General features: G+C 46.8%; 3 protein-coding genes across 5 annotated transcripts; 1 reads left to right on the top strand and 2 right to left on the bottom strand.

Moving 5' to 3' along the window:
• Positions 1–152: 152 nt before the first annotated feature.
• On the bottom strand, positions 153–17,320 carry LOC120901448 (clavesin-2-like). Of its 3 annotated transcripts, none has more exons than XM_040309408.1 (3): positions 16,178–17,320; positions 4,569–5,549; positions 153–4,476 (listed from the first exon to the last, which is right to left on the bottom strand). In XM_040309408.1, the coding sequence occupies exons 2-3, from the start codon at positions 5,166–5,168 to the stop codon at positions 3,937–3,939; spliced, it is 1,140 nt and encodes a 379-aa protein (XP_040165342.1). In that variant the 5' UTR covers positions 5,169–5,549; positions 16,178–17,320; the 3' UTR covers positions 153–3,936. The 3 variants fall into 3 exon arrangements, with proteins under 3 accessions (XP_040165342.1, XP_040165343.1, XP_040165344.1); XM_040309409.1 differs by having other exon boundaries at positions 16,665–17,320; XM_040309410.1 differs by lacking the exon at positions 16,178–17,320 and adding an exon at positions 5,766–5,875.
• A 349-nt stretch (positions 17,321–17,669) lies between these two features.
• On the top strand, positions 17,670–23,834 carry LOC120904820 (UDP-N-acetylglucosamine--dolichyl-phosphate N-acetylglucosaminephosphotransferase). Its single transcript, XM_040315209.1, has 4 exons — positions 17,670–18,021; positions 18,095–18,215; positions 18,287–18,735; positions 23,164–23,834. The coding sequence occupies exons 1-4, from the start codon at positions 17,828–17,830 to the stop codon at positions 23,657–23,659; spliced, it is 1,260 nt and encodes a 419-aa protein (XP_040171143.1). The 5' UTR covers positions 17,670–17,827; the 3' UTR covers positions 23,660–23,834.
• LOC120904819 lies at positions 18,754–22,799 on the bottom strand. Its single transcript, XM_040315208.1, has 2 exons — positions 21,733–22,799; positions 18,754–21,211 (listed from the first exon to the last, which is right to left on the bottom strand). Exons 1-2 carry the CDS (start codon positions 22,176–22,178, stop codon positions 19,918–19,920), a joined length of 1,740 nt encoding a protein of 579 aa, XP_040171142.1. The 5' UTR covers positions 22,179–22,799; the 3' UTR covers positions 18,754–19,917.
• Positions 23,835–27,982: the final 4,148 nt, after the last annotated feature.

Genomic DNA, 27,982 nt, shown 5'->3' with positions numbered 1-27,982 from the left:
CACGCGGATTGCAATCGTTTAGCACGGTGTGTGCCATCGTCGATGAATCATCTGCCCACTTACTTACGTCGTTGTGTTACTCTGTCGTGTTTGCTGGAAAGACTTTCGGACTTTCGGCGCACAAATAAATGCAATGAAAAGCAAACGCGTTGTAATGTGAATATGATATTCCGCGCACTGCAAAACAAAACAGGGGGAAAGCTTTCGCAGTAATTATATTTTAACCTTTTTTTTTCTTCTTTTCTTTTCTTTCCCTACTTTACAAATGCACTTTTCGATGCAGTGATGCTCTCTAAATTGAAGCGTTTTGTTCGGCTCTTTTTTCTCCACCATTTCCAAAATGCTACTCCTTACTTGCTAAGAAGGACTTACACTATGGAACAATCCGTAACGTACATCCTCCATCTAGGACTTTACACCAAAAAGAACAGAAGAGGAATAATATGGGATAAAGTTGTGAACGTGTAATGCAAGATGTGGATGAAGATGAAGAAATGGTGTGTGTTTGTGTGCTTAGTATAAAGCTAAGTCGCTTATAATTCGATGACCGTAAGAAGAGAGGACAGAAAGCATAAAGCTGTGCACTTCAACGGACGGACTTGAACGAATATCATTACAAACAATGCAATTACACGCCTAGCTACGCCTATCTAGTGCCTTTTTCTTACCCTAATTTATTCGAAATCTTTCACTTCACTTACGAATGCGTTAGAGTTTTGTTGTGTTTTATCTTCTAAGCATAAGCTCTCTACCTCTTTATTGCCCTTTACTGATAAGGCCACCATGTTTTCCTTCTTTTTTTTTTACTCTTTATTTCATGCTATTTTTCTCCCTTTGCATCACACTCGATGATCACCAATCAAAAAAAAAGGGAAAGCATGTTATTCATTTTGCATATTAATTATTAGCTCTCAGTGTGTCCTTGTGCGTTCAAAACCCACCCGCGATTTGCGGGTCAAGCGAGTCTCTTAATTCGAGTCTGTCTGTTTGTGTCTGTGCCCGTGGGCGATGATCTCGAGCAGTTCAATGGACGGCGACTAACCTGTTCGGTTGCAAACCTGGTTGACACCGTTGGTCGGGTGAAAATCGAGTGCATTTAAAGCACAAGGGGGTCTTGGTGGATAAAAGTATGATGGCTGAATGGAGCGCAGTGTGTAAACTGTTCATATAATGCGTGTTATATCCTCGGCGGTAAGGGAAGTTACTACAAGAAGTTGTTACTCATATTTTAAGGTAAATTAGATATTGAAGGGGAAAAACTGTGAAACTCTTTACCCATAAAATGGTGCGTTCTTTTTCGCCGTTTTCACCACGCCATACAGCATCCAACGCTCTACAATGTAGCAGTAATTGGTCTGGCCTAGGTAGTTTAGCTTATCATCACTTACTCTCTTGCAACTGCGATCGCCTTCGATGCGCCGTTAAAAGGCGTATAAAAGTGTCCCAACCCAAGAAAGATGGACGAAAGGGGAGCGAAATCGGACGATAATTATGCCGTGCGGTAACTGCAATTAAGTGCATTCTGTTCAGGGAGGAAGGCATCTCGCAAAAGTGTACCTTTTTATCATCCCACAGGAGTCAGCAACGTTAAATGCGTCCCTTTTTTATATCGTTGCGGCGTTCCCTGCGTCGTAAGCAGGGAGCAAAGGAGTTCACCTACAAAACTTCACCTTTACTCGTTTACGTTTTGCTCCCCTCTCTCCCTCGGTTTCATTATTAAGCAGGAATAAAAAACCGTTTGCCCGCAACCCGACCCGACCGTGGTGCCATTGCGTATGGCGCCATCATATACGCAAGCCGCCAAGAACGCGGGCGCGCAGAACCTGTATCGAACGAATGCACGCAAAATGACCGCGATTGGGCACGTGGGTTGGGGTGGTAAAATGGGGTGGTGAGCATTAAAATATGCATGCCACCCCACCGTCAACGTCACCAGCGTTTGGTGCAGTTTAATGAAGCACCCGGCCGGCTTGTGCAGTGCTGTTGGGAAATTGGCTTCACAAGGCCATATGGTGGTGTGGCTTCACGTGTACCGTTCTGCGCTGAGAGTTGGATGAAACATATTAATAACACCCCGAAAGAGAGTGTTTGTGTGTGTGCAAATTCTAGAAATTTGTCTTTTACTCAAGGAAGTAAGGGAGAGTGTCTGCTACTGACCGTTAAAGGCAGGCACAATTTCCTCTTCCCCTTTCGCTTGCCTTAATTAAAGTCTCCATTTCACTGTTCGGCCTCATTACACTCCCCCCCCCTCCCCCCCTCCCCATGGTTTGTGCCTCTTCCGAACATGTAAGTAAGTCACACAGCGTCCCCTGTGCACTGCAGCTGCAATGTCCCCAGCCCGAGCGGCGAAGCCTTTCTCCCCTAAACAAAACGGCGCAAACGCACACTACGCGACCGACCAGTACGGTCTGCCCATGTATCACATTACTGACCGCATTACTGTGCGCCCGAGACAGGGAGGAGAAACAAAATAACACACACACACACCAAAGCGGAAATCGTCCTCCCTCGGCTGGACATGGCGTGTTAAAGACACGCCATCTAAATAAGGGGGTACGGACACTGGCTTACCCTAGAAGGCCAACCGGGTTTTGCCGGTGGTGACTTCGAAAAGCGGGACAGAGATTTGTGCCCAGCCCAGTGGCAATGGGGACTAACCTTGACCATCGCGGGCTTCGGGTTGTGCAGCATAAGACGTAGACACCTTCTTGAGCGAACCTGCGAAACGGCACGACAGGTGAAGCGCAGAGGGTCGTATCGTTTGGTAGTGTTGATGGTGGATGACTCACGCACTGGACAACCAGACGCATCCACCAGACGACAATGGGCTTGCGGGAAGTGAAACAATATCAAGGGTTTAGCTAATAGTGACAATTTAAAGCGCCGTTCACGTCTTCAGGTTGGTGTTGGAGTTACGTGCAAGAATGAGCCTTTCTGTTTGGGTCCTATTTAAATATGCAAAAACCCGAACATATTAGGCCATGTAGATGTCAACAAGTAGGCGTAGATACATGAACGATTGGAGCCAAAGTGAGTTGATATATCAGGTGGGCTTATTCAGTGCAATTTGACGTCTTAAAACGAAAATAGAAAGAATACTTGGTTTGACAGTTAGATTTGGTTCGGTTGGTACACTGCTCCTAAATTGCTGGCTGAACGGGTTCAATAATTGTTTCCTATATATCAGATTTTGCGAAGCAAATGTTTTGTTGGAATCCAGTAATCTTCAGATCATCGTTTTAATCCAAGAACTGGCCGTCACGTAAGTTGTTTGGCTTCTTTCTTCGTAAAACCACATACTATTTCTGCGAGATACCGTTTAAATTTCAAGGCATACTAGATTTTGTTATGGAACAAACTGTCTAATTGTGTGTCGATGTATTGGTGCAGAAGAACACCATAAGCCCACCTGACATATACACTCACTTTGGATTGGAGTATGAAATTCCAGTCAATTAAATCACGTTCGTTTAATATCACAAACCAGAAAAGTCGCCTTGAAATGTCTTCAAAACTCCACGATCATGCACACTTTGTTTTGAAGGAAAGAGAGCGATAGAGGAAAACAGCGAAAGAGAGAAAGAGAGTTATGTCTTGACACTTAAAAACGAAGCGCCATCTGTCGGAATTCTAAACAACTTTCCGCTTCTTCCATGCCGCAATGAGGAAAGATCAGCTTGCTTGGATGAACACACTGCTTCCATGCCTTAAAAACCTCATCAGTTCTACAAGTATAAGGCCCCTCCGTTTCCTAGACACCTGCCAGACTATTTCTCACCAGTTCCTTCACCACCACGAACGCTTCTGTACCCGGTATGAGATCATCATAGCGCAGTGCGGACCACCGTTGGCCACTGTAACGATCCAGTCTTTAGTGGGCTGCTGCTGCTGCTGCTGTTGGCTCGAGCTCAGCATCATCATCCTCTCGATGCGGTGTCACAACTCACAACCGCCGGCACCGGCCGTCACGCCCAGCAGCGTGTTGGTGGCCGGATCGTTCGCTTTCGCCGTCAGCACACCGATCTTGACGGCGGCCGCCTTGGTGGCAGCCTTCAGGAACTCGGCCCCATTCGAGGCCGAAAGCGAGGACGGTGGCGACGGTGAGCGGGACGGGGCGGGCGATAGATCCGCACCCTTGCCCTTGCCAACGACCGGCACAAACTGGGCAGGTGTTTTGGTGTAGATCTGCGTCTGGCTGAGACAGTACGAGGGGGCCGGCTTGGTGACGGTTTGGCTCGATTCGAGCAGCTCGTGGTACCAGTTGAGTGGATTAAACGTTGGTCCCTCGCCCCCCAGCTCCGTCGGCAGGATGTCCCGGGCGACGCAGTCGTGCAGCGTGGACAGGTTGCTGCCGTGCAGCTTTATCCGATCGCGCGTCTTCTCCTTCAGGAAGGGTCGGATGACGGCTAGGGCGGCCTCGACGTACCACGGTTGGCCGATGAAGTGGATCGCCTTGAACCGTACCGGGAAGCAGTCCTAGGGAGGGAAGAGGTTTGGAAAAGGGATTGTTTTTTTCCCGTTAGAGGGCGCTATCAAACCCGAAAAAAGCGTCCAAATCACTAACTAACCTGCAGGCCCTCGATCATCAGCTTCAACACCTTCGGGTTGAGGTTGGACGACTGGCGGAAGGTGAAGTTGGTCCAGTCGACGATCGCGATGAACCCGTTCGCCTGGTTCTGCTTGTCCTCGAGCAGCTTCTCGACCGTGAGCAGCATCGCCCGGTACACGGTGACTAGGGAGTAGGACGCGTAGTCCCAGTTGGCGGTAAAGAACACCAGCACCTTGCGGCCCCGCCGGTCCCGGTTCGGCAGCACACCCGGGAACCCGTCCCGCAGTGCGATCTGTATCGTTTCGTCCAGCACCGAGAGCCGCTGCAGGATGGCGGCGTTGCGCTGCCGGTAGGCATGATAGTTGATGATGAGCTGGAACGCTTCGTTCACGTTGAATTTGCGCGCGTACAGGAAGCGGAACAGGAACTCGTCGTCCTGGAAGCAGGATTTGTCCTTGAGTGCGTAATCGCGGCTCGCTCCGATCAGCTCTTTGAGGGCGATCAGGGCGCGACTTCGGTCGGTCGGTTCGTTCCGGTTGAAGCCGAGCTTTAGCTCCGAGATGGTGAGATTGTGCCGGTACCGATTGTTTGACCACTCAAAATCGCAAATGTCAGACATTTTGTGTGCGTGTGTGTTAGGGGAATTTTGCGAAACGAAATACACACAACGAACTTTGCTCCGGACTTAACGGAAGCCTCTAAGCTGGCTTGAAGTCCGTTTGACCGCTCCCCGTTTTGTTACGGGCTCTTGTTTTTTTTACTATTCCCAAAACTGGGAAGGGAGGAGTGATTCAGAACCAGATTAACACACACCCCGCGACCAGTGCTGCGGCCAGTGGTTTTTTTATCTCATTGTAGCACACAGCTCCTACTGCTTTTGCTGTGTTGTTTGCGTTCTGCCGTTTCAAAACGAACTCCCCCGGAGCGAAATCGGCCAAAATATAATCCACACTAATGTCTGTGCAAATCCATCGTGAGTCGCTGCTTACCGGTGGAGCTCCTAGGGAAGAAATGGAAGAAAAAGTGGGAAAATTAATTTAAACAAAATGAAGCCAAAGCGCCTGTGCGTGTTGGCGCCAAATTAGGTTCGTTATCTTTGTTTTATTATCGCGTTAAGCGGATTTTTGTGCGATAAAGTAGAGCGATTGATAGGGAAAGATAGCAACTTCCGAACTTCGTTAGCATGTTAAATATTATTTATGAAAATATTAATGACTTTTAATTCCTTTCGAAACCAAAACAAAACAAATCACTTTGTAATTGAGTCATCAGGCGGGATATGAATGGCGAATGATGCTGTAACAAGGGGAATGGTGAGGCTGTACTGTCTGCCTCTTTGTCTCTGTAGTGCACCGCGTCACTTCAAGGCCTGCTATGTGGTACAATTACAGGGCAAATTCTTGAAGTGTAATTTCGTACCACTTTCGCTTCGCCCCTACTTCACACACACAAACACACAAGCGTAGCAGCTGTTTCTTCATCAATATACCTATTAACAATAGCAGCCTGAAAGGGGGACAGCAGATATAAGAAAAAACAATACCATTTGCAGCATAATTTGCAGCCGAGGAGGTTAGATTTTCCATCCGCTAAGTGTCGCGCATACCGAACAGGGGGTACCAAAAGGGGGCCACGCGGAGAATTGCATTCGCAACTGCACGCTGCACATGACATAATGCAGGCCAGTGCAGCGTGCGCCACTGTACCAGATGCGGGCAAAGCAACCGCAGCCACCGGTATTATATAGGGTTTCTTACCGTGTTTATGGCCCCGTGTGTGTGTCCGTGTGTAACTGAAACATTTGCTATTAGTAACAGAACAGCTTGAAATTGAAATTGAATTTTCAACAAACCATTTCAAACGTGCTCCATAAAAAAAAGCTGTATTAAAGCTTTTTAATGAGCAAATGCAGAGAATCACGTCCCACACACGGCTCAACAAATCCCCCCAAGCCGCAATCATTTACCGGTTGAAAGTTCCATATACATAAACAGCAATGCCGGTGCAAAAATCAATTCCACACCATTCCAGAAAGCCCCCGGGGGAAAGAGAGAGAGAGAGAGAGAGAGCGAAAGCTAAACGTAGTAGGCGAGATGGTAATGAATGTAAATTGCGTTTTGCAGGAAAGCGCATCGATTTGCATCCCAATCCTTGGTGCGCCCCCGAAGGTTGAGCGCGCAAAAGTTTAAATTGAATTGCGATTTCGATTGTTGGCAGCGAGCGAAGGTGAAGCTGGTGATAAGAGTATTTTTTTTTGGGGGGGGAGAGAACTTTAACGATGCGAAACGGGAGTTGACTTTTAATTTCGTGCACCAAGAAGCATAGCACGGCATGGTTCGAAGTGATAAGGAAGGAGAAGAACGAAGGAGCAAAAGGATGTCCGTTTTGACAAAAGGCACCCTGGGGAGCTGGCAGACAAAGTTTGATCGATAGCAAAAGGGGAACGTTTATTTTAAAGTGGTACATTTGAGGCACAAATTCAATTGCAATTGCACCGGGAGGCGAATTTAATGGCCTATGGTATACAAAATTGTCTAAAATACAATTCCAAAAATTCAAGGTAAATTTAAAAGTATTTTCTAATTTAAAACACATTTTTGATGCCACTTAAATCCACCTTTAGCCAATCAAACACACATTTCAACGCCATAGCCGGCACCCTGCGGCACAAATCGCCCCATTCATATGGCTTACAGCTGTTCAAAGGCTCATAAAAACACCCCCACGCCCCCCTCCTCCCCAACAGCCCGTTCCAGTAAAAGCATCCGTAAATCAGCATCTATCTTGTGGTGTGCGTAGGAGAAACGAAAATAAACCGAAATCACCTACCACTTTACACACCTTGTTTTGGGGGGCTCTTCCCGTCTGAATGCACTCATTGTACGGCCCCGTTCGGCCTGCGGAAGACCGGACAGACAGGCTAAAATGAGTTCATCGGCACTGCTATATGATGACTGGCCAGTGTGACACTGGTGTGAGTCTGTCACGACTTAGTTTCACACATTTTTGCTCAGTTTCAGTTTAGCTGGAGATGAAACCAATCCCTTCAAGTTCATCCAATTCACCCATCGGAGCAGCAGAATTATCCGTTTGCCCTTTATTTTCGGTAAATCGATACAGCAAACCAACCCGAATGTCTATGATTTGCATGTGAATTGTTTTATAATGAGGACCGGGACGCATATTAATGTAGGTGCAATACCCTCCGCGGAAAGATGAGTCATCTATCTCTGGCAGCTTCTCTCTCTCTGTCTCGTGTGTCTCATTTTCCCTTCGAGCTTCTTCTGTGTGTTAGCAAACATCCAACCGCTTTTACTTTGAATGTCGCTGTTGGATGAATCACTGTCACGGGCCCAACCGACAAGTACATTGGATCGGAAGTAGACAGGGATAGTCTAAAAATGGGAAGTCTACTGGTTCCCCCCAGTCCGTCCAATATGGCAGTCACAAAGCGCATGATGCAGGCCTTCCCCGTTGTCGTTTCGGTGGCCATAATTGTCAGTGTTGTGTGCACACAATTGTCGTTATTGTCGTCATTTCCCCTTGGGTACGATGATCATTGATGATCGTGTATTTGGCTTCTAGAACGTTTTGAAACGATGCCAGCAAAACGTCCCATTTGCTTATTTGTTTTTGAATTTGATGATGCGTGTGTGTGTGCTGCAAAACAAATCGTAACTATCGATCGAGCTGATGTTGGCCAGTGGCCACCAACATACCACATTTCCAATGCTGAGGCCGAGGCCCGGGAATGACAAATCGCAGCGCCTCGGAGGAGGCTTGGCCAAGCGCAAATAGACATCGAATATGGGGTGGTGGCAGTTATCCATAATTTGCTTCCAATTTCACTTTTCTCCATTTTTTTTGGAAAGGTAAATGGGGTCATTTCACTATTATGTTGTGTCGTTTCCCCGTGCACATCGCAATGTGTCCATCACACAGAGGTTGGTTGACGTTGTCCAACATTTTATAATCCAATGCCCGTTCGCCTAATTTCCCACTGCACTTCGACACGGTGCAAACGGTGGAAGTTAAGCCCTCTTTTCCTATTGCTACTGCTACTGCTGCTGACCGAATAACCCAAATTAAATACCAAAAAAACACCCGTGACTCCAGCACCAGTAGTTCGATGCACAAGATTAGTGTCCCAACACTTCCCCGTTCCCTATTCCAGAGTCTGCAAGCCTTATTAACGCGCCACGCGGTGGACACGTTCACGGACGGTGGGACAAAGCAGAGCGATTAATCCGTGTAGTACCGTGTTGCCCTAATGTTGGCCCAGCTCACGATCACACGATGAAGATTGTCTTACGTGCTTAGCTGAAGCGTGTTCAGCTCGGGAAGCCATTTCCAAGGCCCCAAACAAAGAGAGAGAAAGAAAGTGTGTAAGAAAGCAAAAAAAATGCCTTACAAATTATCTCCACACAAAACAATGAAACAAGCAATATGGGCACGAGCTTTGTGTGTTGCTTGCTTGCTTGGTGGCAGAAAATCACCCCGTTTTTTTTTCTTATAGCGGAAGTGCATCTATTTGCAAGCACGTTATGCAAGTTTGCACAGACCGCTCTTTTCGCTTCGTGTTCGTGTTGGTGAAGGAAGGGGACCGTAATGTTTATTTATCTATTCGAATACGGGGGAAGTGGGCTAGTGGAGGTACTCCGGTACTCGGATGAGTAGGGGGAAATGGACCGAAGGAATGGACAACCTTTTTCTTGTGATTCATCCGGGAATGGGCGGTTTCGTAATAAAACTTTATACGAAATGAGTGCCTCGATCGATCTAATGTCCCCCCCCACTCCCTTTGAGGCACGACTCATGCCCACTACTGTCCATCAATCAATTGCGTTAACAAATCTGTTTCCGATTCCGTGACCGTAGTACTTTCTCTCCGTTTCCTGCTTGCAGCTCGAGGGAAAAAAACGTGTTGTATCTAAATACGAGACTGATAAGATTCGAGAGCTTGAAAATAGCCCTAGCCCGTTTTGTTATCGTGCCTGTGTTCTTTCGAAATCGTTATCGACAGGTGTTGCTGCTGGTACGCGGTGGTAGTAGCTTAAATAGTTGCACCCAACTATGGTGCAAAGCTGTTCCGCAGAATCGATATACCCAAAGCGATAAGCGATATCTGGTAGGAAGTTTCCAAGATAGGTAATGTTTGTATAAGGGAGTTTACTTCCTTTTAAATAGTGTATTTTGCATTTAAAGGCATTTTTACATCATAATAGTTGCATTTGAATGACTATAAATTGAATGTGGTTACGCAAATTGCATACTTTTGGGCGAATTTTGTAAGAACGCCTTAATTTATGCATTATTAAGAGCAGAATTGCCATAACATGATCGTTACCTTGCATTCATAACTGTTCTTTTGTTTTGTGCTCTCATCTCACGATGTACTTGTATTACATTCGTCGTTGAATTGAATGAAAACGACTTTTCCCCCGTCATTATAACACCGTTCTGACGCGAGTGCAAAAATGTCGACCTTGAAGCGACCGGCTGCTGCTGCTGCTGCGTCCCTTCCGTTCACCAATCAATTATCACTCACCCCGCCCCGCCTCTTGACAAAAACAGGTCCCCAAACCGGTTCGCTGCGCATTCTAGCAACCGATCTACTGTAACGGCTGTAACAGACAGTGCGTGAAGATTGTAGTGCAGAACCATCGAACGCAAGTGTCGCAGCGCGTAATCCTAGCACCCCTCCCAGCGCTCGCATCGTTGCGCACACCTGCACCAACCCGATTCTAATCAAGATCGTACAAAAAAACGCTTGATTCTAGGTTCTCGTAGTGGCGTATGTTTTGCTTACGAAACGAAAGCGGCGAACCGTTTCCGATACTGATACCGCATCAGTATGCAAAGCAGTGACGGCGATATCGATGTGCGGGCGACGGGCGATATGTGTCGTCGCAGCACCGTAAATCGTACAGCGTCTGTCTGGAATTTGGAAGCGTAAAGGGCCACACTGCCTACACGGGCCGGTGCGTGGTCGGAATGGTATGTATTTGGCAGCAGAAGTCGGCGCATTAATAGGACGCCAGGCATACGATCCAAGCATTGCGTAGGATGCATCCTTTCTCTCTCACTCACTGTCTGTTGGTAGTCGGGTAAGGGTAGAGCCTTAACATCGAAAGACCACTCTCAACTAGTGCCTCGAGGCAACACTGGAGCTACGCTCACATGTAACCAGTTACAGGCCATAGATAGAAGTAGCAACGTCAAACAACAGGCGTATATACTTCAATTTTCTCACATTACCGGTGAAGCAATAACTGGCACTGGGAGATCTGGCACTAATCCAGCTGCTGCTATCTGTCCATAAAAGGTTTTAGATCATAAAAATAAATGCCACTCGGGTCCTTTTACGCGGAACAGATCTGCGCGAGTTATTTTATTGCTGCAAGAGCTGTTTCACAATTCAGTATTGTTTCTAACTCCACTTTGAGCGCCAATTAAAGTTCGCAACCCCAGTACGAGCAAGTTAGATAGATCTGAGAAGTAGCAGAGGCAGTAGTAGCACAAGGTCCAAGGTTAGCCATTACACCCAGAACGGCATGAGAACGGTGATGACGGTGATGATGGTGATGATGATGATTCATTTTAACGCACCGTACTGGTTGAGGTCAATTAGATCTCACGAGAAAATGGCACTAACAAACAAACACACACACACACACACTCACCCACAGACAGACAGACACCCCTCCCGGGTCTCAAGGCCCTGCCAGTTGTCTGCCATTTGGAAGGTTAGCGTGGAAGCTGTCGGACAAAAGAGCTTCAACGGGCGCAGGCATGACAAGGCTAGAACGTAACCAAGAACTGTTGCTCGCATCGCACAACCCAAAGGTGCAAAGATCGCGATCATCGTACGCCCCCCGTACCCGTACCCCGTCTTCCTCCTCAAGGTGACATCAACCCGCCGGAGAGACGGAGAGCGTTCTTTGTGGCGAGGGAGCGACAGCACCTAGACAGCAACTAGAAGCTGCTGCTGTTAACTTTGTCGTGTTTGGGGGTGGTTTATGCGTGGAAACCTTACAACTACTTCGCATGGTGGTCGTTGCTGTTGAGAGATGTCATCCGGAATGGCAAGTTAATGAGCACCCGAGTGGAGATTGTTATAAAGCTTACCGAGAACAACCTACGATCGAATGCAGCTTCTTGCTCCAACACCACACGATCAAGTCGTTCAAGGTCGTTATTCGGAAGAGAAGAGTGCTCCTGCACTGAATTCCTCCACCTTGGGTGGGTAGCTCATTTGAAACCATGCAGAAAAGAAGGCAAACATTTGCTGCTGCACTTAGCCAGCGAGTACTGTGCCTACGCCCGCAGAGTGTGTAAGTAATGTTATGGCGTAGCTTAATTGATCATCCATCGGAGGGGGGATACTTTGGTAACACGATAACGAGCATTACATTACCGGAGGGCAAGCAACTCTTTGGAAAAGCTGGCAAGTAATTACACCCAAACCAAGCCGAACGATCGATCGTGAGATTCTACCGCAAGCGCAAACGAAGGCGTTGGGAGATCGATTGATCGCGAGCGCTGCGAGATTTATCAGTTCTCCGTGGTAAGATCGATTCAATTCATCGATCTATCTCGTGGATCCTCACACAATGCTTTAAAGACGCAAGACAGCATGATCACTACCCCCCCCCTCCCTCACCACTACCAAAGATGTGGTGGGGATGTGGGTGTGGGGCATTTGGTTCTGGTTCTCACACGAGTATCAAATGGAGCCTTTTACTAGGTTGCCCGAACCGTGCGCAATTGAAGTTCTTTGGCTTCGGGAGTGCGGGCATTTGATTTGCATTACATGGGAGATGAGCACATGATGAGGTGTGTGTGTGTGTGTGTGTTGGTTTGTGGTTTATTTATAGGCCTTGTTCTCTCGCACGGAGCACGGAGCAGCAGCAGCAGCAGTGAACAATTAGTTTGCCAAGATGCTCGATTAGATAGGAATTTTTGAATGTTCTGCTCATTTCCATTTTTCACAAGCAACAGATCGACCTGGGGGGGATCGAGGTTTATCAGAGGGCACCATGACGTCATCGTGGCATGCTCAGTAGAGCATGCCGGTGTATTAAGAATCGACAACACGATAGACAGCGGCTGAAGCCACCCAACGGCCAAAAAGTTCACTCATGTGATGAAATCATGGAACCATTCAACCATGGGTCTGCTGTAGTGGTAGCCTCCAGATAGCCCAGCCAGGCCCCATCCAAGCCCCAAAATGTCAACGTTAAAGGTAAAAGTTCACCTTTGCCAAATTGCGCAATAAAAGCCAACTTTGAGGTCGAAAACGGAAACGGGAACGGGCCCCAAAACTGCATTGTAGCTGCTGGCACATTTGTCATTCACACACCAAAAACAGCGACAGTAGTATGGGGGAAAAATGGCAAAATAAACACACAAAACCAACGGACCTGCTGAGACAGTGGGGACAGTGTTTTTGGTGTGGGAATTTTTGGGGCGTCTGTCAAGGTCTCTGAAGCATTGGGTTTTGTATTACAAACGTCTGACAGTCGACAATGGAAAGGGGTATGCAGAATAGCTTGACTTAATCGGTGGTTTAATTATGTTACTTTTTGAGGGGAGGGGTTTGCGCGATGCCCTTAAAGATGCTCATCCGCGTGTCTGAAGGGCATCACGTTCATGATTCAATTTCCAAGGAAGTCAGACATCCCTGCTTTAATTAATCTCATTACATTACAAAAACGCCGGAAGTGGAGTTGCTCCTTATGCTCTTTACTGGCATACAACCGGCTTGCGACACCTTCCATTCGACGAACGTGCGCCGCCCCAACATGGACCTAATTAAAGGCTATTCCCTACTTATTCTTGTTTTTGTTTTAAGTGCTCCAATGCCCTTCTCATGTACAAATGATATGCAGATTTCTCTCACCATCTCACAGGTCCCGGTCTCTTGGTGTGCTCCTTCGCGTGTGTGTGTTTGCTCCGTGCTTTAGTAGCCGGGGCCGTTCCCTGTTTTGCATCCTGATGCTCTAATTCCACCGTCCGAGTAACCGGGTTAGGGAGCAAGCGCAAGACTGTATTAAAAAAGGAGGACAACAATCTTATGCCATGGCATAACTGCGCCGTGTGTTTGATGTAAATTGTGTGGCTATTGCTTGCTGTTCAGCAGTGTACAGCAGGCATCAGTTCAACTCATGCTCAAGCCCTCAAGTCAGTAGAAAGTCCCTTTTTCGTGTCGTTCGGTGTCGTGTCTTTTGCTCCCCTTTTTTAAACTCCCATTTGAAGGGAAAAGAGGGAGATTTCCAGTGGAAACGATTTATGTACACGCACACATTAACGTGTCAGTGTCTCGGATCATTCGGCGACAATAACGGCGGAACTCGGAAGTGGGCGTTAACATGCCACTAGAGATGTTGCATTTACGACAACCCCAAAAAGGCGCCCTCTTCAAGCTCTGTGTGTGTGTTTTTTTGTGCAAAGTATATCCTGTGCTCGGTTCAAGTGCTCTCCCCTCATGACTTCTTCTTGTGGGCTGCCATGTGGGCGCCAACAATCTCCCACCCCATCGGGGCAGCAGCTTCCGATCGATTTATTGTGGCGGTTGCCAGTTTGGAACGGTTTCAGCGGGTAGGTTTTGTTATTCATTTCTACACTTTAAACCTCGGCTCCCCGGCTCAGATGGGAATAGATTATTTCACAATCATCCGCGGCCAGTGGTTGAGTGGTTTTGAGCCGCTTCGAGAAGAATCTTTCCCAAGACATCGCTCCTAACTCCATTAACTTCATCTCATTAACAAGGGGGGGCGGTTTACGGTTGTGGTCGTTTTTTTGGGTTTTGTTTTAAGATAACAACCGTCCCAAATGGAACTTTGATCGGCTTCGTGCGTTTTTTGGCAAATAAATTATCATGCACACACGCGCGCCCGCGCGAGAGAGACACGGGAGGATAAGTTTTCGTTCGATGGCGGCTGCTGCTCCTCAAGATGGCTTATCGCAACAACACGGACACGGACAAACCTGTTCCATCATGTCCCGCATGGTCTCGCATGGCCCGGGAAGAATGGAAACCGTCCAAAAGAGCCGTTGGCCACCAACGATTTTTGTTTTTTTGCGCACGAATGTGAAATGGAAAGCATAGATGGAGGAAAAGGGGGTAAAGAATGCAGCATGAAGCAGAAACGTCCTCAGGGTTTTTTTTTCTATTTTTTTTCGAGGGGTTTTGCAAGGAAGGAACATGACAATCACGGCTGTCGGTTCAGCGATTCCTGCCCAAACTTGCCAGCGACGAAAAATTCGCCTCAAGCTCTGCTTCATTTCCGTTCTGGATCACTCTGTGTATTCTTTCCTTCAAATTTTCCTCTCCTGGCCAGGCGCAATGTATCGTGCTCCTTTCCAATTAGAAACTCCAACGACCGCCGACTCAAAAACAAGTTCTTCGCGTGCCCATGTGTTGGTGTGATTGCGTGGAACAATCCGGATACAATGTGCCGGTCCCTTCAATCCTGCCCCTTCGTTCAACCCCCCACAAAGCTCAGCATAAAAGCTTATTATTGTCAAACACACGCACACACACAGACACACACGGTGCGCGGCAGACGCGATCGCGTCAAAATGGTTCCGCAGCTTCCCTTTGGGTGCGTCGCGTCGGCTGCACACACAGAAAATCGATCGCGAGAGCGTGTTGGAGAGATCGTGCCTGAAAGGTGTACCTTGCGCGTGTATTGGTGTGTTTATGTGTCTGTTTTGTTCTCTTGGTTGGGGCCGTTCTTCTTAAACCGAGAAGGTCGAGGTCGTGTGTGCATCCCAAGCGTTCCCCCCCATTTCATTGCTTGGGAAGCGAAATTCGAAAGCTTGTTCGAGAAGATAAATGATGCTGTTTTTGATTTAATCTTTTTTGTTGTGCGGGGCCTTGTTTCACAGTGGATACGGTTCTTTGACCGGGATTTAGATGTCAGTATTAGATAGAGACTCGCTAGAGTTTGCTTGTGCTACGCTTGTGTGCTATCTAATAAAAGCAACCATTTTTCTTCATTGGGTTTCAATTCATATTAGGCCCTAATGGTAACATTTTTGTCACAGATATTAGGCCCATTAGCACACCATCAAAGAGACGAATTGGATCGTGATATGGGTGAGCATTAAATGGAACCTCCCCTCGGGAGGGACAATAATTGCAGCTGATCGATAATTTGAGCTCTCGCACAGTGGTGAGTTTGATAGGAAAAAAGAACGTATTTATAATCCTTTTCGAACATGGCAAAGTCTGTGGTAGGTAATACAAAGCATTTGTCGATGCAAAACTTCCCTACAGCACAATGAATCAGCGGACCGAGGGGGGAAAGAAAAACAAACCCACGGGCACGGAGCTGCGTTCAACCGCGAAGATTGACTCACGAATGTCACATACGGTCGTTTCAGTGGGTTTGTTGTTATTTCTTTTTACCATCACACACACACGCACACAAGCTAAAAGTGTCTCATATACCATACACGTAAGTTTTTTTTTCTTGTTCCCTTTATTTATTTATTTTGAAATTCCCTGGTGGGCAATTTTCCAGATAAAAACTAAATTAAACTTTCAACGACAGTGAGGAAAGGTGAAAGCGCGACAAACTGTACTAACCATGTTGTACAGTTAGTCAGCCATCTAATTACCTTTTTTTTTCTTTTGCGTATCCGCGCACCGGTCGTTTATGCAATGCGTGTGTTCTCCACGGCGTGTTCGACTGCGCAAAGGGAGAAGGAAGCAGTAGCCAGGCGCAACGTGCCACGGAACAGGTGGTATTGCGTAGCCGGTTCGCGATTCTAACACCGCAATGATAGTGTTTCACTGCACCTCGATGACTCCCTTGATGGGTGGAAGGGAAGCGGGGTGTGCACGGCACTGTATGGGGTTTTTTTTGCGCGCCAACACGACTACTACACCAATCACTATAGTGAGACTCACGTGTACGGACTACTAGAACGGGCTCGTGTTCTCATGGCTTGCTACGGTTACCGTGCGCGTGTGTGTGTTTGTGTGAGGGAGTGTATAGAATATTGTCAAACACACTAGAGCGGGGCGAATCGGAATTGACCGTGAAGCTTTCCGAACGATTTTTTTTATAATTTTGTGTACATAAGCCCTTTTTTAAACACAAACCTTCAGCCGGAATGAAGCAAGCCGCAAGCGATGGTGTTTGGTGCTGTACCGCGTAGACACGTACGTTATTTATTCAAAGCTCGCGTAGTAAACACGGAACACGCAAGCATATTCGAACGTGTTTTAGCAATCGAATGAATTATGCTTATTTTGTGTAGATCAACACGGACTATCACATTCCCTTTTGGCCGTGGTGCACTGTTTACAAAATTTCCACTATCTTCCGTTTCTTAGACTACTATTTTCATCCAAACAGAACAGCATACACACGCTCACACCTCACATATGTTTTGCCGATGCACACGTTTCACAACAATGCCGCAAACTCAATATCGGGCCCATCAAGGAGAGGGGGGGGGGACGCATCCACCGCAATAGATTTATTGGACAAGAGGGAAACCCCTCCACCGAATGTTACACAAACCACTAATCGGCCGGATCGTACCGGGGTACCGGGGCTCTGTGATCGAAATGTACGTACGTCAACAACACAGAGGTTACGCGAGGTGTGTAGTACCCGGCACAGCGTATACGCAACAGCAGGCACACGGTGTTCAGGCAAACGGTTTTTTTACGCTACAGCGCGAGACTCGTGGTTCCGGTTGCGACTGCTCGGTTTGAATTTTTCTCTTGAACTGACGAGCGTAGGGGTGGAACGATTGCTCGCGCACGAAACTTCCCCTCGCGACTGCACTATGGACGTTCGGGTTGAGCAACTGGGTAAAAGTCAAAAGTTCAAATTTTAACCCTCAAGTGTGTCCTGTGTCCAAAAAGTTCATTTTTCTTCTAGTGTTAATATTTTTGGTATAATTAGAACTGCCACAAAATTCTTGAATCCTACTTCTTAAATACTTTCGTTAACAATGGAAACGAATCAATCGTAATTAATTCAGATCAACCTCAATGCTGAAAATAGTTCGATTCAAAAATAACCCTTCGCTGTACAGACCACCGCCTCAGCTTGACAGCGGATCAAATTTGACGTTTCTGCGCCGCGTCAAAACTGTACAATTGCACTGTTTGTTTTGAGACGGCGAACAATAACAAACCAGTGATATGAGTTAACGTAGCCCCGCCGTAATTAAGTTAGAAAAGTACCAGCCATTAGTAAACTCTTCCACCGTTGATTATTTACTCAGTTTGTCTTGAGTTCGGGCAGCAAAATGCCATTGTTTCACCGGTTTGAGTTCGATGTGCTAGGGCACACGGTGTCCCTTCCGGTGCCATTGCTGGTAAATGTGGCCATATCGTGTGGGGCGTACTATGCCGGCCGCAGCCTCATTCCGAAGATGAAGCCGATGTTTATCAATGCGAATCTGTACGGGATCGACATGAACAAAACCTCCAAGCCCAAGATGTGAGTTCAAAGCATTCCGGGAGGAAACATGGAAAAACGGACCCCCTGTTTGAATGACATTTTCCCTTTGCAGCCCCGAAGCGTTCGGTGTGGTCACGGGATGCATCTTTCTGGTGTCGCTGTTCCTCTTCATACCGGTGCCTTTCTTGCGCAACTTTTCCGCCACCATCCAGGGTGACTTTCCGCACGATAAGGTGAGTGTGGTTCATGGGAAAGCGGGTCCACGGCGGGAAAAGAAGAATCCTTTTAAAGTTTTGGTTTCCAGTTCGTAGAGTTCATCGCTGCCATGCTCTCGATCTGCTGCATGATCCTGCTCGGGTTTGCGGACGATGTGCTGAACTTGCGGTGGCGCGATAAGCTGTACCTTCCGACGGTTGCCTCACTGCCGCTGTTGATGGTGTACTACACCAACTTCAACTCGACCACCGTCATACTGCCCAAGCTGGTACGGCCGCTGCTGGGCCACTCGCTCGACATCGGTGCACTGTACTACGTGTTTATGGGCATGCTGGCAGTGTTTTGCACGAACGCCATCAACATCCTGGCCGGCATTAATGGGCTCGAGGTGTGCCAATCGTTGATCATTGCCGGCTCGATCGTGCTGTTCAATGTGCTGGAGATCCTGCACGGTAACCACAGCGAGGCGCACGAGTTTTCGCTGTACATTATGCTGCCCTACATCGGTGCTACGCTGGCGCTTTGGCGATACAATAGGTAAGAGCCACGTACTGGTACGTTATTTGAAGTTAATTTATTTTAGCAAATTTTACCTAAATTACAAAACAAATAACTAGCAATCGTATTACATCATCACTTGCGCGTCATCCGCCCACCACTTGCATGCTTCTTTGTTACCAGTCTCTATGTCTATATCATTCAGTACACATGCCTTTTCTTGTTAGAAGACTTTTTCATTAGTAGATTTTCTTGCATTTAAGATATGAGCGAATTTTCCTCTGAAAATCGCTCCCCTTTTCTAAGAACTGTCTAACACTCTTCCGCCCTCATCGATCACATTTCTTTCGTCACATCGTCCTCTCGTCCTTCCATCCTTCCTTCCTTTGCAGACACTCACAAGGTGTCTTCCCTTTTTCCCCGCAGTCATTTTATCATTCCAGATCGATGCTTGATCATAAATGCGGTATTCATGTGTGTGTGTAGTCACGGTATCAAAACGTTATTGCATAATTGGTGTCTAGCTAAAAGGGGGGTTCTGCTCTGTTTTTGGTAAACAGTCCCCCTCCTGCATTTGCTCAGCTTGTTGTCCTATTCGTTTTCTCGTCGCCCCTCATTCCCTGCTAGGGTGTATATAAATATTGATAATATCAGCGATTAGGTATGACCTCAGTGGACTCTCATCAGTACGTTTTTTTTTTCCTCTCTTCGATCGGTGCATTATGGCCATTCGGTTTTTCGGAGTCTCGTCGTATACGGGCGTGTCCGTCTGTGTCCCCGAGCTCTTTGATCGACCTATGATTTTATGACTTTTTTTCATTTAAATATTTGCTAATCACTACGATGTGATGAGTTTGGTTTCTGAAGCGGTGCGAACAATATTTTGACTAGTTACGAGTTTTTTGGAGTTTTTCACTGCTTTGTTTGCGTATGATGATGATGATGCGTTGCTATGATTATGATTGCGTTGCAATGCGTTCGGTTGGCCTTGAGATGTGCATGTCTCTTAGTGTGTTCGGTTGCTGTGGGATGGAAGAATTTGTGGGTTTTGTTCGACCGTGTGCGTGAAACCTCACGGATCCCACGGCCCCCGTCAGGTACGATCCCTGGACCCGCACCCGCTTTAGAGCGGTGGGGTAAGAGATCTGAGTGGTTGGGTGATTTTGCGTACCACAACAGGGTATCGTATAGTGGACTGGAACGCCAACCAACGCGCAAAACCTAGCTAAAGTAATCATCGTCCGCGAGATTATCGTCCCAGCGGGCAAACAGATTCAGCACAATGTTATCAAACCGCCAGCTGTTGTCCCGCACGTACTCCGGCTGGTAGTACTTGTCCGTCCGGCGGCTCAACCGTTCGAGCGGCCGCTCGCCATCCTCCAGATCCTTGCCCGCCGCAATCAGCTGCTGCACGTACTCGTCGTTCAGCACCTTCGTGCGCTTCGGATCGGGCAGGACGACGGGCGTTGCGTCCATCGTCCCGCCCGCTGTTCCCTGCTGCGCCGCCCGGTATTCGTAGTACTGTACGATCGAGCCGGGCTGGTAGCAGCGCCGACAGTACCAACCGCCGAAGTGGTTCAGATCGCCAATCAGCATCACCGGCTTCTCGATCGCCAGCAGCCGATCCGGATCGGACCCGTACACCTCGCGCAGCGTGCTGACCTGCACGGCGCCACTCCCTATCACCGTACTGTTGCCCGGATGCTGCCAGAAAAAGCCGTACACATTGTGCTTGAGGCGAAACCGTACCGGCTGGGGCCAGTTGTCGTACCAGCGGAGGTACGCGACCGCCTTCCGGTTCAGTATCTCATCCGTCCCGCCGATCAGCACGAGATCGTCCGCCCGGACCGCACCCTTGGCGGTGTACTTGAGCAGCTTGCGGAACATGTTCCGCCCGCTGCACGCCACGTCCGACACGATCAGCAGTCGGTCGCGCAGCGTGCGCAGAAAGTCCGTCCCGTCGACGTGGTGCGCGATGGAAGCGGCATACGGTGCCGTTCCCGGTGCACCCGTGCCGGGCCGATCACACAGCACAAACAGGGCGACCTGATCGGCCAGCTCCATCAGCTGTATCTCCAGAACCTCCGCGCTGATGAACGTGCTCGGCACGATGTAGTACAGATTGCGTGCGACCGGCCTTGGTGTCGCCGTCTGATCGCGGGGTGGAATCTTCGACGTGATAAACGCACGCCATATCACCTCCGGCTGGCCACAGTCGGCTCCGTGCCACTGTGGGTTGCAGCGACACCGCCCAACGCCATCATCTCCAACGGTTACTACGCTGTCGCCGTCGTCGTTTGCCGGTGGGCTGTCATGGTTGTTGTTGTTGATAAGCTCATTTGCTGCTCCTTCCGGCAGCGTCCTTCGCATTCCTGTATCTATCGGTTCAGTCTCATTGTTGCCGGTGCGCTTGCCGGTTGCCCCAGCAGCGCCAACCAGTGCCCCGCCCTGCGTACCCTCGATGAAGCACAACCGTCGTTTGCGGTTTCCCTGCCAGTCGGTGTAGGAAATGGTTCTGCGGGAAAAAAGGAAAAGTAGGTGTTGAGAACATTAGAAAGAGAAGGAAATGTGCGGAAGAGATTGATTTCAGAACCAGGAACTCTGTCCCCATTTTGTGGCAGTGGGTCACCTTGCTGGACTTCCTCCAGCTGTGTGCGCCCTAAGCCAATTAGTGTCTGGCCATTCACCCTTATGCATGCCACAAAACCATTCTCTGCTCTCATTATGAGGGATTGAGCAAATGTGGGGGGTGGGGGGATGAGAAGCGTGACGTATGCAACGAGCATAACTTCCCTGAATGAACCAATTTGTGAATTGATTTTAAGGCTTGACGAGCCAAATTTTCGTCTCCCCGAAAAGAGAGAGAGAGAGGGATGAGGAGAGCAAAACAGCACGTCAACAATTCAATTTGCACCGTGCGTCCGAGATTTTGCACTCGAGACACTCCCGTGCCGGTTGTTGAAAATTGAATAAATGGGCACAAATTAAGGAATTAGCATGGGGAACACTGGGGAAAAAGTAGAACACGATACGCACCTAAAATATTTCTCCGCTCGTTCCGCCTTCGGTACGTCGCGCTGCAGCCACGGACGATACTTCGGATGTCTCGGACGTTGCTGCTTCTGGTCCCGCAACAGCTGACGTCCGTCTACGTCGCCTTCTACGCCGTGCCCGACGACCTCGTTGCGGTGTGGATCGTCCGTCGCCAGTCCCACCGTTCGATTTGGGATGAACCGAACGCCAAACGGGGACCAGACGGCAAACGACGTACCGATCCGTTGCACATCCTGCTGCTGCTCAGCTGTTTGCGGTGGTCGGTTGCCACCGGTAGCGCCGCCGCCATCCTCGGCCGTATCGATTGAGGTCGACACGAGCAGCGAACCGAACAGCAGAAACAGACAGATGAGCGAGATTTGCAGCAGAAACAGACCCCATAGGAACAGCCGTACGTCAGGGAGCTTCCGTTTGGCACCGGGAGACATTCGAGTGTTCTGGTTCCGGGTCCCGACCAAACCCGCACCACCCTCTCTCGCGCTCTCTCCCGCACGACGCTCGGACGGGGGAGGATGCAATGGGTGTGTGGGCGATCCGGATGTTCCACCCGCTGTAGGGGGTGGGATGGAACAGTGCGTAGAAATGTCAGCTGTAACTTTTCGGGAAGCAAAAGTGTTTTTTGCCCAAATTTTCACATCGATTCACCTCGCCCACTCTGGCTGGCTGTGTATGTATGGGCGTGCACTTGAATTCGTCCTTGTATTCGTCGTCCACACACTACGGGAGAGGAGCTCGCTACTGGGCTGGTGTACACACACTGTTGTCTAGTCACATTTTTCACACCGCTTCAGCCTGGTCGCTCTTTGCACTCATGCTACTGCTACCGCTGCTGCTGCTACTGCAAACTTGCAAGACACACTGCACATGCACACACGCGTTGCCCCTTCGTACATTGCGCTGCGTACGTTGCCACCGGACTGCTCGGGAGGTTTTGTGAATGAAACGGTCCGAGCGAATGGTCGCGATGAGCTAGCAGCACCGAACCCAACCCGTTTTTGCATTGCTGAAATGCAACAAAAAGTGAGTCATAGTGGGCATTTGGCAACGCAAGGGGTGGTGGTTGTGGCGAGAGAAAGCAGGGGTGTTAGAAATTTGACAGAAGTGTTGCCAGAAGCGATAGTGGAATTTCACTTCAAATGTTATTATTAATTTGTTCCGTTTGATTCAAATTGATTCCGTTTGATTAGTTTTATTGTAATTGGAGTCGTTTTAATTAATTATTTAAAAACGTATAAAGAAAATAATCAATTTACCTTATTGTAGTGACTCCCGACTGGCAGCACGGCTTGCTATCCTTTTCAGCCAGTCAGCTGTCACCGCTGTGTGGCCGCTGCGCCTGTATTGGTGCAAGGATTCGTTGACGTGCACGATTTCAAATTTTCCGTTTTTTTTCTTGTTTTCCTCCCCTTCCAGATATCCTTCCCAGGTGTTTGTGGGCGATACGTTCAACTACCTGTCCGGCATGACGTTCGCGGTCGTCGGCATCCTCGGTCACTTCAGCAAAACCGTACTGCTGTTCTTCATCCCACAAGTGCTCAACTTCCTCTACTCCGTGCCGCAGCTGTTCCGGTTCATTCCCTGTCCCCGCCATCGTATGCCGAAGCACGATCCGGCAACGGACCTGCTACACATCAGCCGAACACAGTTCCGCGTCGACGAGCTGAACCCGCTCGGCCGGCTCTGCTACCAGGTGTTCCGCCATCTACGCCTGATACGGTGCGAGCTGGACGCCGATGGTAAGACGGTCACGTGCAACAACTTTACCATCATCAACTTCTGCATCCTGCTGACGGGGCCGATCAGAGAGGATCGTCTAAATCGGTTGCTGGTCGTGTTTCAGCTGCTTTGCGTTGCGTTTGCCTTTACGATACGCTACCCACTGGCGCACTACTTTTACGATACGAACTGAAGAGCGACCACTGAGACTGGACTGGAAGAACACCAAAGTTTCTTAAAAGTAGTAAGAAAAGGGGGGTAAATAAAAGCTTAGCTTAACAGGGGGCAAAAAACTCGAAAGTGGAAATATGTTATATGAAAAGTTTTGAAAAATAAAGAAAAGGTACATTTTTCTTACATGAAGCAAATAGTCTGCGAGTTCATTTCTTTCCCAGGCAAGGCGACGACATCCTCCACCGTTCTTTCCCGTTCTCATACAAGGTATATAGGTTTATTGTGTGTATGTTTTTCCTTTCCTTCTTGCTGCTTCTTCTCTCTTCTCTCTTTACAGTTTTCTGTTGCCCTTTTTTGTTTTACATGTTTTTTTTTGTTTTGTTTTTGCTACTTCTAAAACACAGGATTACAAGGACTTTCATTTGTTTGCATTTAACGTTTCACTAGTTTGTTTCTTGTGTGTTTTTACTGCTTATTTTTTAATATTTCTCCACTCCTTTACAGCGCCCCGTCGCTGCTGTGTCTGTGATTAATTAAAGTAGTTTCTGTTTTGATCGTATCATTCGGTAAGTTTGCATTAGTAGGCGGGAAAATGAAGCAAAACTCTTTAACAGGTGTGTGTGTGTATGCACTTCTATTGCAATATTATATTCATATTTACTGTTGTTTTTCGTTATCATTTGTTCAACATAAAATTCGATTTTCTTCCCCTGTTTAGCTATTTGCTGCAACAAGAGTAAATTGATTTTTTCGATTTTAAATTTGCAGAGCGAAGAGTTTGAAAAGAGAACAATGTGACAGAAAAGCTAGAGAAAATGGTGTGTTGAATTATGCCAATTCTTGTGTTTTTGATTTTGTTTCACCAATTGTTTTCTCTTATTTTGTTTTTGTGTGTGTGTGTTTTTCAATGGTTCATCTTAAATTGTGTGTTGGGTTTGTATTTTAAATGTATAAGTATATGAATATTATCTCAAAAATATATAAATGTTTCATATATGTGATTTGCATTATTGTTTATCGGTGCTATTTTTTTGTTTTGCTATCTTCTCTGCCAATTTCATTTAATGACACATTTTTGTTGCTGTTGTTTGCATATGTTCTTCTCCTTTCTATTACTTCATTTGCAGCCCATCGTTTTGATTGATTGATTATGACATTTTCTCGATATCTCTTATTCGAGTTTACACTTGAATGTATTGTTTTTTCAGTTTTTCTTGCCATAATATTTCACATTGTTGGGGTAAATGGGACAGGATATATATCTTGGGGCTTATATTCAGTAAACTGTACGTACATGATCGCACGATCATCGCGGTCGATCTGTTCTCTTCCCTCCCTTCTGACAAAACTACACAGCTGTACATTCATACACTAATTACAAACACGCACACACACCGATTACTTCCTATATAATGCTTTTCATTATCACCACCATCACAGACCTTTCTACAGGCGAAAATTAACCGCTTTCCTCCTCAAGCGCTTCCTCGTACATACTCCTCCTCCTCCTGCCTACAAAACGAACGGGCCTTTACAGCCTTTTGACAAATAATTTAGAACGCATGAAACCAGGGCCTGATTTCATACATAAAGAGAAACAAGATATTGTGTGTGTGTGTGTTTGCAGTTTTGCTTTTCATAAGGAACACATTACAACAAAAAACACGTTAACTAATATAGCCAAAAAACATTGATTTGTGACAAACCCCCCTCGCTTAATTTTAAAACAAAGCTGAGACCTTCTCCACCACCCCACCTCTCAGCATCTCAAGCCAATAATTTAGAAAACGAAACCCCCCAAAAGCGCGCAATAACCACAATTAAAACAACTATTCTGTGTGTGTGTCTGCTTAATAATTCATATTGTACTGATTCTACTCAGAGTGCTGCTCTACACGAACATTATTGAAACGAACAGGAACTAGCCTCTAAAAGATTAATAACCTGCAGTAACACACACCGCTCTCGTTCAGATTGATATCAAGGAAGGATCAACTGATGTAGTGCACACAAGTTTCCCACCAGTGCATATAGTTAGTGAACAATAATTAATTGTACTGCATTTTTCGTCAGTGCTTTTCCATCCACGCGTGGTGCAAGAGCCGCCCCCTAAGAACTAAACAACGGAACATTGTACATAATAGGTGTTTTGTTTCCCCCTTCTACCACCTAACATTAACTTTGACAAACTTCAAATTTATGATTTAAATTAATGAATGTGTGCAGCGTGCACTGTGTGATGATGATGCTGATTACAAATTAATGCTCCAAACCATGGCATTTGTTATGCTAAAAATGGCTCAATCGATTCAAATGTGTGTGTGTGTGATGCTGGTTGATTGGTGGCTGGCGGATCGTATTGGATCGTACAAAATGCACACAACGCACAATTCTTAAACAAATGGCACAGTAATAATAATAATAATTGCGAGTTCACTTTCTCTCTTTCTATCATTCCCTCTATGTGGCATGTGCGTATTTTCTTGGTGTGTCCCGCCGTTGTAGTATTTTGTGTGAAATTTGTTGCTTTGCATGCACAGCAGTGCTAATAATGCTGTGTTGTATAAACGGAATGTGTGAAAAAGAAATACATGCTTATTTGGGGCATCTTTTGTTGTGCAATTACTGTACTTGTTTGTTTGACTCTTTACATCTATGTATGTTCTATTTTTATATAATTTGTGTCTGCATGGGGTTGCATTTGCCTATTAACTGCTAATGAATATTGTTGTGTATTGTTGTTGCTGTTGCTGAATTGCATTTAAATTGCGTGAACCCCATATATTGATCGGAAAACAATATATTAATCTATTTGTTCATTTGTTACATGGTAGATTATGCTGTTACTGTTCTATTTTACACACATGCATATAGTAACTGAAACAGTGTGTGTTTCTGTGTGTGTGTTTGGAGTGCTGTTTCGGTTTATAGACACATTTTACCTATCCGTTTGAAGCCAGCTGACCAGTAGTAGTAGTAGTTTCTATTATTCTGTTGTTAACCTTTCCGTATCGTTAATGCATCATTGTTAAGGAACTACATGTTTGATTTATCTTCTTTTGTTTCGAACCGAAAACTTATGGCGCTAATGGCGAATTTCCACCCACCTGCGAATGCCACAAGGAACGCTTAATAATATTTTTGCTAGCTATTTCAACATTGTACCATCGACACCACACAAACAATCAACAACTATCGAGGATGGGAAAGGGGTCGAAGCAAATAACGAATCGTGACCAAAAATCGCTTCCAAAACGAGTGGATGTGAAGGAATCTTGGCTGAAGGATGATGATGATCATTCATCACCTTCAGAGGAACAGCCTCTCTCGATCCGTTCTTTTAACAGTAAAAAACGCTCACTTTTCGCCTTGTTTGCCGCCTTTGCCGATCGTGTTCCTCGTTCCCCGACTGATATACATCGTTCGTACTCTAACAGCTATTTGTTACTGCTACTTTGTTGCGCTCTATTACACCGCTAGTTAGCTGGTTAATGCTTTGCCTGCCGGCCACTACTTCCTACCTATGCTACAAACACTCCCCCTCCCAACCCATCTGCCCCTAATACACGCGCGCTCAGGTTCGCATCAGTCATGTGTGATAGATTCTACTCGGTTTCCTGCTCCTTTTGTAGGTTTGCAATAAATACACCTTATCAAACAAAAAAAACAATCAAACAAACAAACAATGTACTTTTCATCAGTCCGTTCCGTGTCGCTTCTGCATCGCATCACTTTCATTCGTATGCGATCGATCGCTGCGTGATGATGTTGATGATGTTACACAATAGTTTTTGGTATTTCCTATTTGACTTTGACCTTTTTTTTGTGTGTGTGAATATGTTCTTCTTTTTCTGCATCATGATCGTGATCGTTTTTTACCCCCTTTCCTTAAAACTAGCTTCCGCTCTCATACAACAAAGTAAACTTCTCGCTCCTCTAAGCCATCAAACCGAAGAAAAGGCATTCTTCAAAGTTGAGTGTCGGTGGTGTCGGGGAAACAACAGGTGGTCCTTCCAAATGCACAGACCAATATCCCACGGGCACGACGACACCACACGCTTGGTATTGATGGTTTTGTTTTCATCTTCTGTAATTCGTACCATAATTTTGTCCTGTGTCCATTCCTGATTCGTTAATTTTGTATGTGTTTTTTTCCTAAAAATTTAGTAAAAATCCAATTTTGCGTTACAATAAACATACCCGCCAACATGTGTAAAGGTACTGGGAGCAATTTTGTTTACGTTACGATTCAGTTTTGTTTTTCTTCTTCTGTATGATGAGTGAAGACAATTTAGCTACTTTTGTTTCCGTTCGTATTGATTAATTTTGTTAGCGTTCTCAT

The sequence above is a fragment of the Anopheles arabiensis genome, chromosome 3, assembly GCF_016920715.1.
Source record: "Anopheles arabiensis isolate DONGOLA chromosome 3, AaraD3, whole genome shotgun sequence".
Lineage (NCBI taxonomy): Eukaryota > Metazoa > Arthropoda > Insecta > Diptera > Culicidae > Anopheles > Anopheles arabiensis.
The sequence above is the reverse complement of the archived record's forward strand: the minus strand, read 5'-3'. Positions and strand labels throughout refer to the sequence as shown.